Source organism: Equus caballus, chromosome 5, assembly GCF_041296265.1.
Source record: "Equus caballus isolate H_3958 breed thoroughbred chromosome 5, TB-T2T, whole genome shotgun sequence".
Lineage (NCBI taxonomy): Eukaryota > Metazoa > Chordata > Mammalia > Perissodactyla > Equidae > Equus > Equus caballus.
The window spans coordinates 71,032,598-71,049,988 of record NC_091688.1 but is presented as its reverse complement, the minus strand read 5'-3'; the positions used below and the strand labels follow the sequence as shown (position 1 = coordinate 71,049,988).

The window sequence follows — 17,391 nt, the reverse complement described above, 5'->3', positions numbered from 1 at the left end:
AGGGAGTTGCCAGAGTGGGGAAGACGCTCTCCAGGCTCATTCACTTCAGGCTTTGGGGCCGAGTCAGCCTTCGGGTGTCTTTACTGTGTCTCTGTAAGGCTTATCTCTAACATTTCTCCTTCCCTTTTCACTGTCCCCAGGTTGACGACAATCCATTTCTCCTCTTCTACCGTAAGCCCAATTCTTCCATTCTCCTGCCTCGGCTCCAAGTTACCCGAGTACCTATTTTATACTTTCTAGCACATCTGACTTATCTCAATTGATTTTTTTTTTTTTTAAAGATTTTATTTTTTCCTTTTTCTCCCCAAAGCCCCCCGGTACATAGCTGTGTATTCTTCGTTGTGGGTCCTTCTAGTTGTGGCATGTGGGACGCTGCCTCAGCGTGGTCTGATGAGCAGTGCCATGTCCGCGCCCAGGATTCGAACCAACGAAACACTGGGCTGCCTGCAGCGGAGCACGCGAACTTAACCACTCGGCCACGGGGCCAGCCCCTCAATTGATTTTTTCTTTCAATATTTCTTTCTAGTGAATGGTCTGGCTAATAAATGTGTTTGCGTTTGCCCCCACCTCTGATGAGGAAGAGTCTTGCAAAGAAGCATGTTGTTGGAAGGTGTCTTCTTCATTTGTGGCATTTTATTATACCAAAATGAGTGGTAACCCAGCATGATGTGAGCAGCTATGACCATTTTTTTTTCAGTGATCTTGACATTTTCAGAAATGTGTTTAGCTGGTTAGAAAACTATATATAGTTGTCAAACTATTTTATTATAAATACATATGAATATTCTTAGAACTGTAAGAATTGTAAGGATGTATAAAATGACCTTAAGATAGAGTTTGTTGGCTCTATATTTGTCTGTGACAATTCTGACTTTTGAAGACCTGTTCTGAATTGCTCTTGGCTGTGCAAAATTTTGGACTGAATTTCTTAGAACGCGTCTCTCCTTTTGTAGGATGTAAAAAGCTAGCCCATTAAGCTTCGAGATATGGTGAGGTGGGAAACCCTCTGGGTTGGAGTGCTTCTTTTTCTTCTGCCCTTAACCTGGGGCCATGGCGCAAGGTAGAGGTGTACCTTCTTCATTGTAGCTATGCCATGTTCTTAGAGAAACCTGTCTCTTTGAGGGACAGTAAAGCAGAGTGGGGACTAGATCCTCTTCTATTTTTTTGTCCTCCTGTGTTCTATGTCACAAACTGGCTTTTTGGAAATATGACTCCCTTGAACAAAACGGAACAAAAATTACCAGGGCCTAATCTCACTGTTGGGAAATATGTGGGCCCCTGAAGGGGAAGGCCATGGTCTTTAAACATTTTATCTATATCTCATGCCAATGGTCCTTGGCAGTTTCTCTAGTGTTTTATGGTTATTTTTGTTCTTATTTTATTTTTTTATCTTGATCAGTGTTGTTCATCAGCACAGAACATTTTCTGCCTTGCTAGAAATTTTCTGTATTTGCATTGTGAAATTTGGTAGCCATTAGCCACATGTGGCTTTGGAAGGCTTGAAATGTTCAAAAGGAGAGGCCTGACTTTTAATTTACTTAACTTTAATTAATTTAAATTTAAATAGCCACATGTGGCTAGTGGCTACCGTGTTGGAGAGTGCAGATCAACTTAAGGACGAGGTCTGTATTTGATTTACTTTTTCCCGTGTCTTTAGAGTACACCAGTTTATTTTCCTGGTGTTTGGTGAAACAGATGTGTTTGTTTGCCATGTTGCTTCCAAAAGTGCCCATGGCTAAGCTGACTGTATCGTTAGAAACTGTACAGCTTTGAGTTTGAAATTGAAGTTGGCTTGTAATGGTTAGTATGAAACTGGAATGATGTGACCTGAATTCTTTCTGCTTTCCAGAAATTTGTTGAAAGTGAGTTTAAAAAGCTGAAATAACCATAACTAAAAATTCCAGATTTACTTTAAAGTTCTAGGTGTCAGTATTCATGTTCAAGTAGGAAAAAAACAAGGTATGTTGGTCAAGTGTTGCTTCCAATAACCCAAGGACAAGGAAATCTCTGTGATAGAAATAGGGCTGCCTTAATCAATGCCTAGGTGCTTATTTTATACTCTTTTTATTTTGTTTTTTTGAGTGGATTCCTCTTGACAGGTCTTGGACTTGTCAGTAATTAGGTGTTATAGGCATAGTTCATTTTGGATTCATGCATATTTTGTTTATACTTAGCACATAGCATCACACTGGGAACTTTAGAAATGAATCCAGAACTTTTATTTCAAATCATTGCAGGTTTCCTTTTTTGGCAACTCTGTGTTCTTACTCTTATGAAGCCTGTGTACAGCGACAGCTAATTTGGTGTTACCTGGAATAGAGGTTCCAAAATATTACCAACTTACTTACCTTAGGTAAAATACACTGGTTTAGTATTTTTTACTTAGGTGAGGCAAGTGGTTATTCGCAGATTCGATGTAGTGTAATAATATCTATGATAGTGTAATTTGGGTGGCAGAAAAAAATTAAATTAGTATTTCGAAATCAAGGTTTTTTGGGAAACTTGTTGATATTTAGTAAATTTATGGTCTAGGCTAAATTGAGCTTTAATGAGCAAAATGTTCATTATAAAGACTTATTTTTTGAAGTTTGATATTATGAGCAGGATATTTTTCTAAGCGTGTAAGGTATAAGATATAGTCCCTGAGTGGGAGGCTTACACTGTAGGTGGGCAGGTAGTATCTATGCTTGAAAAGGTATTCACAGGATGTGATATGTGTAGTGGGCCAAAAGAGTGTCTCAGATGGTAAGTTTTGGTAAGTTCACCCACAATTTGAGAGAAGGGTAGTTAGTGTTCCCTAAGGGTGATTGGAAAGACTTTATGGAGAAAGTAGGATTTGAACTGGGTTTTGAGGAAGCTAGAGGGTAGTAGAAAGAGAAAAGGAGGGCCCTCCAGGCAAGGAGACCGATGTGAGCAGAGGGCGGGATTCAGAATGTGCGTGGAGTATTTGGGAATAAGAAATGGACATGTTCTTTAGAATGAAGATTCCCTATGGGACCTATGAGGAGATAAAGTCAGCCTGGAAGCTAGAGGGGTGAAGTGTAGGGCTTTGATTGCTGGACCAAATTATTCTGAAGGAAGTAAGGAGCCATTAAACATTTTTGAATAGTGGAGGATATATGAGACGTGAGATTTTATGAAGATTAATTTCTCCAGTGGAAGACAGGGCAGAGGAGAGAGAGAATTTAAACACTAAAGATGTGGGAAGAAGAGGATCTGGACTTCTATTGCTAAAATAGGAATAGAAAAGGAAAGGGTGGCGGCTGGCCCAGTGGCAGAGTGGTTAAGTTCACATGCTCCACTTTGGTGGCCCTGGGTTTGTGGGTTCGGATCCTGGCCACGGACCTACACACTGCTCATCAAGCCATGTTGTGGTGGCATCCCACATACAAAAAAAATACAGGAAGATTGGCACAGATGTTGGCTCAGGGCCAGTCCTCCCCCCCCAAAAAAAGATAAAAAAAAAGAAAAGGAAAGGATAACTTAGAGTAGTAGCTTATTTGATATATAAGAATTAAATTAATAATTACTTGTTGCCCTACTTTGAGTAGGAGGTTTCATGTTTGAGTGGCTGGGAGAAGCCGAATGTTTTTAGTCTGGAGGGCTGATTAGAAGGAAAGATGGGTGAGTTTTAGACCTTCTGAGTTCCGCTGATGGAAGGACCTGTAGATGTGAAGTCTAGCGGGTAGTTGAGGATGGAAAAGATTGATGCTGGGTCTTGAGTTAGGAGCCATCTGTTTTCCATAGGGTTATCACTTAAACTCGTGGCAGCGGATGATCTGCAGACTGATGACTGTATCCTGGAGAGGTACGGGGGGGGAGACGGAGATGAGCCGGTGTGTCATATAATACAGAAAGTCCAGGGAGAGTGAAACTCAAAGAAAAGACGACTGGATTTAAGATACTTGACAACTGAGAGCAAGGTTTGGATGGAATAGTTGGAATTGGAACCCAGAGTACTTGAGCTTTATGATGCAAGTATACTTGGTGGTAAAGAAATAAAACCAGGAAGCATAGGCCACATACATTTTATGTTCATGTTGGTTCTTTCTTTGCCTGCTTTTTAATCCTTTTACTTAATGTCCTGGCAGGGGAATAAAAGGAGGTAGAACTCAAAACTGTCCAATTAGTTCCCTCTTAAGAGACTTGTTATGGTAACTGGATGGCATTAGTAGGGTGAAACCATTAGTTATTTGGATTACTAAGAATCAGTTATATACTGACCCTTATTCCTGAAGACAATTGAAATTTCATTCCAACTTTAATGAAAATAAAAATGAGCATTGATGTTACTGAAAATTAAATTTTTACTAAATGCTACATTTTTTGAAAATCTTCAGTTTCTATGCAGATTTTGGACCTCTGAACTTGGCAATGGTGTACAGATACTGCTGTAAACTAAACAAGAAACTAAAAGTGAGTATTGTGGTGATGTTTACATTTTAGTATTAAAAATTTGAACTGTGAATTCTAACCAATGGGATTGCTGCACACACACCGTTTGGTCAGGTCATCTTGATCTTTGGAAATTTATGTGAGTAGTTCACCTAGCAGCTGAAATCGATCCATCTGATTACCCCATAAAGGGCATGTTAACCTCTTTCATTTTTCAGGATGAATTGAAATATGAGCTGAATGAAGTCATTGGAATAGTGATCCAAGAAAGAAAGCACAAATCCTTTCAGATCATCGTTAATGAGTCTATCGAATTCCCTCTTAGGATGATTTTTCTGAAACCTTCAGTTCTGCTTCTAGATAATGTCACCAGGCTTTGAAGGGGCTCAAAGCATTATTGCACAGCAGGAACTCTGGAACATAAGCTTTGTTTGTCTGCTCAACGTTGAAATTTTTGCATATTCTTGAATGTCATCCCTGTAGAGTTGACAAGTAAGGTTGACGAACTAGTAGTTACAGAGCATGGACTTTACTTGTGATGACAGAATTCAGGTTATACGTTCAGTATTCATGTATATTTTTGATTTTACTTATGGCTTTTTTTTTCTCTTAAGTTCTAAGCATAATTTGAGGAAAAGTGACATCTACTTCTAATTTTGGTAAACTTATTTCTATCGTATAGAAAGAAAAGTTATCTTTTTCTTCCACCTTTCTAAATGAGGATCTTAAATGTAATGTTTCTGTTTGGAAGGTGAAATACTACATAGCATGCTCTTACAGATAACCGCTAAAGTATACCCCAGGGTAGTTTATTCTTTCTGCTGGGTTACCGGTGTGACAGTACAGCACCTTGTACATATTAACTACTTAATGATCGTCTTAAGATTTGATTGATTTTTATTGAATTTAGGAATACAAGTCTGTGGTGGAAAATTTCCCGTAGTATGTTGTGTATTTACGAATTCAGAAATTTTTGCCATTGATCTCAAAATGCTAAATGCTCATGGAATGATACCAAAGAGGGATTTTTTTTTTGTCAATAATCATATAACATAAAATCTGTTGCAATCAACTTTTTAAGGAATTAATTGTAAAATATTGTCTGACTTGAAAAGATGTATGTAAATTCCTTTAACTAAACCACTCTACATTTTTTCAGAAAAGAAGCTACTACCTCTAGTTTAGAAAATAAAGTTGAAATTTTTGTTACCACCAAGGAAGCAAATAATATTCTAACAAGAATTTAGTGTAAAAATATTAAATGGACTTTTAATGGAAGAATTAGCAGAGAAAGAATAATTCATAAATAATTGAAGTTCATTTTTTCCTTTTGAGGACCTAGGAATCTCTTTGCTTTCTTTGTTAGTCCTGTTAGTATGTAGTTGGTATGAACTGGGTATTATAATTAACAATTTGAGACCTGTCTACTATCTGGAGTGATTGAAGAGAAAGGATTCGTTATTAGGAAAACAAAATTTTTGGTCTGACTCAGTGTTGTACTTATAACAATTATATAAGTGTAGGTGGATTGAATTAAGACTAATTTTCTACCATATTCTATACTGAACAGTATGGGTAAGTATACACAAGGACTTATTTTGATTTGTTTTCATTTACGAAGCTTTCTTACAACACTGTGAAAGTTTAATAACATTCAGGTAGTTCTCTGGGTTCGTTTCAGTGGTGAGGTAATGTTGAATGCCTGGAATGACATTTTTGGCTTTCGTACAATCAGTGGGCATCCTGTTAGTTGCTGAAGGAATGAATTTTCAAGCTCAAAGGTTAAGAAGTCATGGGTTATCTCAATAAAGCATACCAAGTAGACTCTCTCTATTAGGAGAAAAAGACCAATTCAAAGCCGCCACTGCTGCAGCCTTGTGGAATCTCAGTTTCTTCAGCTATAAATAGGGATTATAGAGCTCTCACAGGGAGGTGGTTAGGATTATGTTAGAAAATATATGTAAAAGACCTTTGTAAATTTTAAAGTCCTAAACAGAAGAAAGTTACTAATGTAATTGACACCTGTGCATTCTGATGGGAAATACATTAAAGACAGTTCTTCAACAAAGGTTATGAACACATTCGCAGTCTCATAGCTGTCGTCTCCAGTATAATTTTAGGTATCTAAATGACCATTTAGTCCAGCCTCCTGATTTTATAGGTGCAGAAAGAGAGGCCTGGGAGAGGCAGGTGACTTGCCCAAGGCTGCGAGGTAAAGTCGGGGCTAACTTTCAGGGCTCTTGACTGCTTTCTTCATGCTCCTTCTTCCCACCTTCAGTGGTAGCTGCAGCCTCGGGTTTATAATCTTTCCATGCTCACTCATGGCATTGCCCTGACTGGCTTCACCTTGTTGTTCCGTAGTGGCCTTGAGCTCTTCTGCCTCTTTTGCTTAGTGACTGTTACTGCCACTCCGGCTGCTTTGCTTCTAGGAAACCAGACTTTGAATGTACCCTTCTTGTTACACCTCCCCCTCTTTTGTCTCTCTCACCCTCGTGTAATCTCCAGACCGTCTCTCTCCTTATTCTCTCAGTCCATCGGCTCCCTGCTGATGTCTCTTGTCTGCAGCCTGTGGCACTCATTTTGGTAAGATCGTTGGGCACCTTGCATCCATGCCTTTTGTCTTGCTTGCCTTGACAACTCTCACCCTTGCCGTCTTCCCAGTGGGTGACTTCATGCACTCATTTACTGATCTACTGACGATTGCAGTGTCCCTGCCACTCCCAGCCTTGCACTTTACTCTGAACTACACCACTGCTCCACACAATTGCTTGTGACGCCCGGTCTTACTGGAATGTCCTTCCTTCTGGTTTGATAACCCTGTTCTTTGAGCCCTTGGTTAGGCACCTCTGCTTCTAGTATGTCTCCTTGTCCTTCTGGACGGGGTTGGAGGTGCCTCCCTTGTTTTCCCATAGTTCTCTGTGCAGATCTCTGTTATTGATGAATTATAATTACCTGTTTGCATCTTTCTTTCTCAATAAACTATGAGCTTCTAGAGGATGGTGACGTGTGATATAATTTTGTGTCCCTAGTGTCCAGCACAGGGTCACCAAATATGCAGAAACTTCTGTTGACCTAATCATGATGCCCTTGACTTACAGGTTCTCTTTTATCTTTTTGCCTCTAGAAGTTTCAGAGTAGTCCACCCCCAGCATGTTCACATCCTCTCTACGCACAGATTTCTTCATTGTCTGCTGTCTCCCTTGGCCTTCTTTATTCTACTGAAACTGCTCTGGTGACATCTTAACACTGAATCGGAGGGTGTTTACTTTGTCTTCAAATTCCTTTACTTCTCTGAATAATTTGGCACTATTTTAACCAATAACAACTTCTTAGAATATTTCTCTTGTGGTTTCCTAATTCTTTTAGACATGTTTTATTTTCTGCTTTGGAAATTTTTATTTCTTCCAAGAAAGCTTTTACGATTTTTCTCCTTTATTTCATACCTTAGGTAAATAGGTAATATTTTGCAGTACATTCTATTCTAAACCCAACTTTCTTATTTATTATATATCAAAAGGTATTTTTTCAAGTTGACGTTTTGAGGTGGTGATTTGTTGCTGTTTTTCTCTGTGTCAGTATGCGTTCTATTCCCAATGGCCTTTGTTTTAATTCTGTTGATTAGAATGGAAAATTATTCATCAAACATCTGCTTAGGTTAAAAAACTAAAAGCAGAAACCACTGTCACTAACAAAAATCCTGTTTCTTATTTTAAACTATACTTTAAAAAGTGTAAGTACTAAGAGTTATGCAGTAGTAGTTTGTTGTTTGCTATTTCTGGTCAGTAGTTACCATAATGAGGGAGCAGTCAAAAGAAAGGAAGATTTATTGCAGTAAGAACAATTTGTAAACAGTGTATGTTGTTTAATATAAAATGTCATCAATGATTGATCGGCTTAACCAGGAATTATTAATCTGGTATTTCAAGAGATCCATAATCCCCTGAAATTAGATGTAAAATTGTGTGTATTTAAATTTGTTCCTGAGAGGATTCATAACTTTTTTTTTCATTTTCTTTAGATAGCATTGGTTTATAATATTATGTAAATTTCAAGTGTACATAATTATATTTTGACTTCTGTATAGACTACATCATGTTCACCATGAAAGACTAATTACCATCCATCACCACATACATGTGCCCTTTTGCCCCTTTTGCTTTGCCCCCCTCCGCCTTTCTTTCTTGTAACCATCAATCAAATCTCTGTGTCTGTGTGTTTATTTGTTGTTGTTTTTGTTTTTATCTTTCACATATGAGTGAAATCATATGGTATTTGGCTTTCTCGTCTGACTTATTTTACTTAGCATAGTACCCTCAAGGTCTATCCATGTTGTCACAAGTGGCTGACTTTCATCTTTTTTTATGGCTGAGTAGTATTCCATTGTTTATATATACTACTCCATCTTTATCCATTCATCCATTGATAGGCTCTTAGGTTGTTTCCAAGTCTTGACTATTGTGAATAATGCTGCAGTGAACACAGGGGTGTAAATACCTTTTTGAATTAGTGTTTTCATGTTCTTTGGATAAATATCCAGAAGTGGAATTGCTTGATCATATGGTAGTTCTATTCTTAATTTTTTTGAGGTCTCTTTATACTGTTTTGCATAGTGTCTGCATCAGTTTATATTCCTATCAGTAGTGTATGAGGGTTCCCTTTTCTCCACATCTTTGCCAACACTTGTTATTTCTTATCTTTTTAATTATAGCTATTCTGACAGACGTGAAGTGATATTTCATTATAGTTTTGATTTGCATTTCCCTAATATTTTCTATATCATAACTTTTTAACAGATTCTCAAAGGGATTCTTGGCACAGACAATGCCAAGAACACTGGGCTAGAATATTAAGTCTTCTAAGAGAGAAAGCCTTACTAAGAAAAGACAAAGTAGTAGTATTTTAGAAAACAAAATTCAAATTACTCAGTTACTTCAAAATTACTCAGTTAAGAAAATCTTTCAGTTATTGATTCAATAATCTGAAAGTTTTATAAAGATAATATGATTGAACCAGCTTTTCCTAAAATAGTCAATACAGATTTGCCTTTTTCTCAGGGAAAAATAAAACCCCAGCCTGGGGCAAAAATATCTAAGAGCATCACTGACAAAAGGGGACATTTTCAAAGGCAGTGTTTTTTTTTTTAATACCTGCTCTTATGAATCAACAGGACAATTATAGTAATCTTGAGGATGATTTTAAAAAGGTTTGAAAGAATATTGACAAGTGTAATTTTAAATGTACCCAACATCCCACATAGCCCTTTCAGGTAAAAGTAGAAGGGAGGTGGGTGCGGTGAAATGGACGATTGTATTATAGCACTGAAGGTACCTGGCAGGTGGTGGGGCTTGGGGAATGTCCTTGTTGCTGGACGAATCAGTGCAGTAATCCTATCTGGTAACCAGGCACCTGCCATGGTGTCAGGTGGTTGTACACAAGAACTCTTTTGATATAATGATCAGACCACCCTCCTATTATAACTACAAAAACATGTCAAAGATTTCTTCATGAGGTTATCTTCTGTTTCAGGTTCATGGGCTTTGGGAGGAAAAAAGCAAGCTACCCTCTGGACGCAGTTCATGTAGTTTAAAGCGGTCTCCAGGGTTCGAAAGCAGTGTTAATTCCCCTGGGAGTGAGCATACCTAGTTCACAAGGCACGGAGCCCTTATCCCCATTCAGAAATCCTCAGGCAAGAAGAACCCCTTTTACAGAGAATCCCCAAATGCCTTCAACTCGATTATCAGCACGATCAAGTAATCTTTATAAGCAACTTTTCTCTGACATTTTTGACTTCTCCTTTAATCAAATGTGTCATTTCATTAATGAAACATAATGGGTTTGAAACGAAGTAGACCATACAGAGACACCTTTTTCTTTTTAAAGAAACTATTCAATCTATTTTATTTTAGCTGTAAATAAATCATAAACCATATTTTGTTTTGTACAGCCAAAGAAAATTTTCAAGAATATCCCTTTCCTGGGAAAGTTGGAGGTAAAACATGTAGAGGTCATGGCTGCTCTCAGGAAGACCTGTTCATTTTATCGCTTTTGCAATGAGATGACTACCAATTGCTATGGAGACGCTGATTGCTGCGGCCATTACTGGGCTAGCCTAGTCACCTGTAAGAGAATGATGCCTTGGTCACCATGGTCCCTGTGCTGTAATCTACTTAATCTGGCCACCATCACTGGCAGAGCTTGCTTGTTTAGGAAAATGCATGGGCTCTATTTTTTATTAGAGAGCATATTATCCCGCCTATACTAATGTCTTCCTTAGCTCCATCAGGCTGATTCACACAGCTTCATTAAACACGGTGTTCTAAACAAATGACTTGAGGATTTTATTTTTAAGCATGGCAAACAACTTTACTGAAAGGCTGCTTAAAGATCTGTTTCTTTAAATTGGCCATTAATTCTTTTGTTTTTGTGTTTTTGGCTTTGAGCTTAATTGCATCACCTTTTGTTTTTGAATAGTTAGGTAGTTGGTGCTCTCCTGATTTAAGCCGAACAAGTGCAAGATTTGTGTATGTCATCATAATCCAAGGATAGCCTGGGCCATTTGTGATCTGTGTAGCGTTTCATCATTTTCTCTCTTCGAGTTGCTGTGACTTGTTTCTCACAAGGAGTGATCCCACTAGAATGCAACCTGTCACATAGCTTGTCTTTCCAAGGTAGAAAATGTCTGTTTGAGGTCAATACCCTCATCTTAATTTATATTGTTCTATCGCAGCAGTCCTGTACTTTGGTTTACAAGTACCATTAAACATTTATATGCTATATTACACACTTGTCATGATTTACATTAAGAGTGGTGAAACTTTGACTTTCACTCAGGTAAGCAATACAGGTCTGGAAATCTCTATAGGTTTGATTATGTTAATTGATAGAAATTCAATACTAAATCCCATTTTTTTATCTACTGTTTTTTATCTCATTAAATGAAACAGTTACTGTACCTGTAATTAAGATCGTTCCATTGCTCCTTGCTGTGCTGTGAATGCATCTCTAGGTAGTTACTCTCTTCTGTTTGTAATAAGCCTTGGCCAATATTTTCCCCTTGTTTAGCATCAAATATTCATTAGGTTGTGACCGCTTATGAGCCATGAGACTGGGGTTCTGCTCCCCTCATTACCACATTGCTCAGCACTGTGCTTGATGCTCAGCAGCTGCTCAGTTCATGCTGCTAGAACCAACCAGAACTTTCTTCGGCCACAGTATCCCATCACCCAGATTCAGCCAACTGGTTGCCTTTGGGCAGCATTCAGTCCACAGACATCTTGGTTTAGGCATGAATGCTGTTTAAAATTTTTGAATTCGTGGTCAAAAATCTGCAATTTATGAAAATTTCCCTTATATTCTGGATTTCTGGCTTCTTTCAAATATTGCAGTATCTGGTTATGGGCCCAGATTCCTGCATGGGAACAGCAGGTTGGAGCCAGGTCTGCTTTGGATGGGGCACGCTTTTCTAGTTTGCCACCTGACCCACTTCAAGTTCTTGGCCCCCGAGGGCATCCGAGTGGACCCTCTGTGATAACATCCTTTAAGGCAGCTTAGTTACTGAAGCATTGAAGGAACTTGTTCCTAAGGTGTTTTTGCCTGGAATGCAAGAATTTACAAATTATGATAAAGTTTTCTGAGGGATCTGGGGAAATGTGTTTTTTATACCATGCTTTTAAAAGGCATATGGCAGATTTGGAGTTTCTGAAAGAATTTAAATGTCTTTTGAGGCTGGTTGACCAGATGGACAGTGTTTAGGATCCATACAGAACATTTCCAGGGGTGTGACCAGTCACGTTTTCAGGCAGCTCTTCAAAATTTAGCAGTATCTTAGAGTCATGGATTTCAATGTGTGGTCCCTGCACCAGCAGCATCAGCATTACCAGGGAACTGGTTAGAAATGCAGATTCTCAGGCCCTGCTCCACCAAATCAGAAAACTCTGGGGGTGAGGCCCAGCAATCTGTATTTCAGTAAGCCCTCCAGGTGACGGACCAGTCTGTTAAGAGGATGAAGTATAACAATAATGTAATAATAACATATAATTTAGATTGATGTTTAGTTTGTTTTTTATTTCTGAAAAGTTTGAATAATATTGAACAATGCAGCCTGAGACTTATTTAAAATTTCAACCATGAAACTTGATATGGCCTAATAATTGAGATTTACACAAATTTTCAAGCTCAGTGAGAGTGTTCTGGATTTCTCCCATCTACCGCAATTGCTGAGAGAACTCAGCTCTCTGTGATCTGACCCAGGAGATCTTGGCCAAGTGTGATAAACCAGGCCCTCTCTGGCTCCTGGATTATGTTCTTTTGGTAAAAAAGAGACACATTATGCTCATTATATTTCAGGCTTGCCCAGGACCTCTGGTTTGGGAGTCACTCTGTGTCTAGTCAGATCCCTCTGGCACTGTTCCTTTTGCTTTGAGAAATGTTGGAATGTAGCAAATGACCAATAAATGTTAGCTGTTGTTGTTGTTGCTGTTGTTATAGGGGCTGGCTGTGTCCACTTAGGTTAAGAAGATTCAGAAGGCTGTACACTCGAGTTTCCAAGTAGAAATCTAAAATATAGTAGCTGCAGGTTATAATTTGTAATGTGTCATGGGCAGCCTTGCTGCAGAGCAGGCAAATGGTCCAGAGATCTCAGTATTCTTTCTGTGACATCCTCCCCTTTATAGTTAAGACTGTATTCATTTCCTTTACCAATTTCTGGCTTGACTTTGCTATTGTACAGTGTTTTTGTAACCTTTAAGCTTCTCATGTAAAGCAAAAAGAATCTATAAGAGATCAGACAGTTCACTGACAGCCAGAGGAGATGGCATGACCTTGCAGGTGCTCTCCTTTGAGGGGCCTGGTCAGCCTACCAGACCACAGAGGAGACAGGTCAGAGTAAGAAAGAGGCAGCTGTCCAGTTCGGAGGCATGAACTTCTCCTGGTATTAGGGCAGGATCTAAGAAAGTATCTACTAGGCTTATTCATAAAATAGAGTCCTATTGTCTGCAGATGGCCTTTCTCTCCCAGCATGCTAACGTTCTTCCATGAAAGATCTGGAAGGATGAACCAAATGTTCCTGTAAAGAACTTTAGTCATCAGTGTCTCTAATGGATAGTATTGTTTCTTCTGGATTGCTTTGATATGTAATAGATAGTTTTTTTTTTTTTGAAGAGAGGGACGTGTTTAATATTTGAAAGAATAAAACATTAAACAGTTTGTATATAACAACCCAATCATATAGAGCATCAACTAAGGCAAAATGTTTTGCTGTCCCTGAGTTTTTTTTTCAGTGCCAGAATATCTCCTCTGTTGAGCAGCATTGTGATACTGGGGCAGGGTGACCCGTAAGAGGCAGGCCTGGCTGTGGCAAGGAGGGAGATTAGGACAAGGCCAGTAGTCCATAAGATTTTTCTCTCTTATCATTCACTTTGAATTAGTTTTGATTCGTTGAGTGAGAACTCAGCTCCCTGTGATCTGACCTAGGAGACAGGGGCCACACTTCACTAAGCAGAAGGTCGTTTCTTGACTGTAGTGCTTTTGAGACTTAACTGAGAAAAACGCTTAAAGTCCAAAAACATCTAAGTAAGCTAAATGCTAGGAGCTTTAAAAATTTTCCTAAAAATCAAGTAGAAAACTCTCATTTAAAAAAGTCGGTTATTGTAATATACAGCATGGTAACTATAGTTAATAAAACTGTATTGTATATTTGAAAGTTGGTAAGAGAGAAATCGTAAAAGCTCTCATCAGAAGAAAAAAGTTTTCTAACTATGTCTGATGATGGATGTTAAAAAAACAAAAAGTCGGTTATGTTTCCATCCTGTAGGCCGTTTCCAACAGGTGGTGTTTTAAAATGGTTAAAATTTCTAGGTGAATTTTGTGAAGAATATTCTTTATCTGAAATAATTTCTGAAAGCTTGTAAAGTTCTTCTGAAGTCCTTAAAATTTTAATTTGTATTATATTTACTTAAAAAACTTGTAGATATACAGTGAAAAAAATTTTCTTTCAGAATTCTGTCCTCCAGCTTCATGATTCCCATTCTGTTCTCTGCATTCCATATACTTTAGAATAAGAGAGAGAAAAACAAAAAACAAGTGAAGACAGGGCCAGACCTGGTGGCCTAGTGGTTAAGTTTGGTGCACTCCGCTTCAGCGGCCTGGGTTCGGTTCCCAGGAACAGACCTACACACTCGTCATCGGTGGCCACACTGTAATGGCGGCTTACATACAAAATTGAGGAAGATTGGCAATAGATGTTAGCTCAGGGTGGATCTTCCTCAGCAAAAACAAAAAAAACCCCAAGCAAACACAAGAAGTTCAAAAACAAACACACAGAAAAGACCATTGGTGATGAAAGAACACCAATATGTGTTTGTCACTTTTGGCAAGTGATTTGTAAAATAAATTTAATTCCACACTATTAAATTATAACAAGAGTTGGTTATGAAACCTAAATTCTTAGTAGAAAAGAGCATCAAAACAGATAATCTGAACTTCAAGGTAGATTGTTGGTTCTTCCCCATAGGTGTTTTAGGGAACCAGGAAGTGTAAAGAGTGAGAGGCTGGGAGCAAGAAGAGCTGAGTCCTTCTTCTCTCTTTTTTTTTTTGAGGAAGATTAGCCGTGAGCTAAGTACCGCCAGTCCTCCTCTTTTCGCTGAGGAAGACTGGCCTTGAGCTAACATCTATGCCCATCTTCCTCTACTTTCTATGTGGGACGCCTACCACAGCATGGTGTGCCAAGCGGTGCCATGTCCGCACCTGGGATCCAAACCAGTGAATCCTGGCCCTCCAAGAAGCGGAACGTGCAAACTTAACCGCTGCGCCACCGGGCCACCCCGAGCTGAGTCCTTATGTTCAGTCAAACGCAGGTTTATGGGGGCCTGGCCTGTGTAAGGTGGGCTTTAGATGTTTGGGATTCAGAGACCATAAAAGTTGCTTAGGTCTTAAGAGCCTTGACTCTGTTTTCAGTAAATCAAACATAACTTATTGGTGGAGAACAGTAAGTGGCAAACACAAACAAATATAATAAAACGAAAGAGGAAATGGCCAGGCAGACAATAGTTCCAAGTTGAGAAAGCAAGTAGACAAGTGTCAGCACCATTGACAGTGACCTTGAAGCTTTAGATAACTTCAGTGTATTAACTTGATTAAGCTGAACTGAATAAAATATTATACATTTTTGTTGTTTATTTCATAGGCGTATTTTAGTCAGCCTGTGAGGAAATAAGGACTTTGGTAATGAGGCCCTCTATGTAGCAAACACTTACTTTTCAAAGTTCAATGAAGAAGGGCAATGCCATTTTCAGAGCTTGTGATTCTTTGTCATCGAAGAATTGCCTGGCCTGGCTGGGAGGGTCTCCGGGCTCGGGCTCGGTGCAGGGATACGTACGCACAGCTACGTTCTCTGTGGTTGCATGTTAAAGCCAGAATGTTGCAGTTTCATCTTAGCATAGACTTCAGTTGGAAGAGTTTCTTTTCCTTGTAGAAAATATCAGAGGAAAGAAGGTATGTAGTTGAACTCTGTTGACATTTTTACAGGGGCTCTAAAAGTCGAGACTCTGTGAGCTGTGGTCAATGTGTGAGGTATAAAAAGCTGCTATTTTATAGTCGGTATGAATTTATAGACAGATGTTTAAATGTGCTTATGTGCCTGTATCTTGAAAACCATTTGTCAAAATACTATAACTATTTTGAAATATGAGAACATTGAGCAGATTTCATTGAGCTGTATCTGTGTTCTCATTGTTTTATATTTATTTGTATTTTGATTAATAATTTGATTTCATTTTAACGGATCTTTTTATTTGTACACTTCTTTTCATGTTTAGCATGTATTCAACATACCATGTTGCTTATTTTGGGTTTAGCTGAATACTTGAGCATGCAGCATATTGCCTGGCATATAGCAGGTGCTTAATAACTGTTTGAATCCATGAATTTAACATATGACTGTTGTATTAAGATGTTTGCTGATATAATCCTTTTGATAGTTTAGCTTTTCCCATTAACCATTTATTTTCAGATAATTAAAAAGAGATCACTATAGAATATTCTAGAAAGAAAATGTTACTATTTCTGCTCTGGTTAATATATTAATAATTTATATATTGTATTATAATTTAGCTAATATATTTAAAAACTTTAGAGAGGAAAATAGACTGGTTGACATTTAAAAACAAACTATAAAATGAGAAGTCTAGATAACTTTTCTGGGAGTGGGGATGGTATGTAAGGAATGAAAAAGGGTGAATAGATTTGACTTATAAGATGAAGAGTAAATCTTCAAAAATGGCTCCTGCTACTAGAGATGCCAATAATTTAAGTATTTCCCACTGTATCAGTCTCCTTTCTTGGAGGAAAACATATTTGTTACATCGTCAATTCTTACATCCTGATTGGGCTGGAAAAAATCTGAGCTAGTGACCCTCCACCCTCCAAATGCTCGTGTCCAAATGTCATAGAAATTAAAGTTGAAAGTTGTTAAATTTAACTGATTGTGACATTTCTTTGGAAGAGATGATGTTTATCTTCTGTACATTTCAACATTGTCTCTGTGGTTACGCTTACTGTTTCTACTCCTTCTTTCTAGTCATACAGTTTATCAAGAAAGAAAATAGTGCACTACACCTGTTTTGATCAACGGAAAAGAGCCAATGCAGCATTTTTGATAGGTGCTTATGCTGTAAGTACTTTTTTCATGATTTATTTTATAATCAAGCCGGTGGAGTGCTAACACTGTCAGATAAAACCTGGGCCACTTTTTCAGTGGAACTGGGAGATGCGAAGATGATTAGCAGCTTGGGAAATGATGTGGAATAGAAAATGTGGACTAGCGTCGATGGGCTTTTTTCTCTGGACTTTATTTACTCGAGGCTAATGAGAGAATCTTGGAACTGCAATGTGTAGCTTGGATTCCACAGTCGTATAGATGTTTTAATAAAAAGAATACCCAGAAAAGATATTTCCAGGAAAAAAAATTATGTATAATGGGAGATTTTTAAAGACTGTTGA

The 17,391-nt window shown here is 38.3% G+C and overlaps 1 protein-coding gene across 39 annotated transcripts in view; it reads left to right on the top strand.

Moving 5' to 3' along the window:
• The window catches only part of CDC14A (cell division cycle 14A), a 164,585-nt gene that overhangs the window by 20,149 nt on the left and 127,045 nt on the right, over positions 1-17,391 (top strand). For 25 of the 39 annotated variants that reach the window (XR_011439329.1, XM_070268655.1, XM_070268657.1 and 22 more), the window contains exons 3-4: positions 4,341-4,416; positions 16,970-17,062. The exons of 1 other annotated variant lie outside the window; for it this stretch is intronic. Coding sequence is in view for 35 of the 38 variants with exons in the window: in XM_070268644.1 (XP_070124745.1) it covers positions 4,341-4,416; positions 16,970-17,062 (169 nt within the window). In the remaining 3 variants the exon portion in view is untranslated. Of the gene's footprint in view, positions 1-4,340; positions 4,417-10,339; positions 10,385-16,969; positions 17,063-17,391 lie in introns of all 39 variants that reach the window. 13 more of the 39 variants (XM_070268640.1, XM_070268637.1, XM_070268633.1 and 10 more) reach the window with 2 other exon arrangements.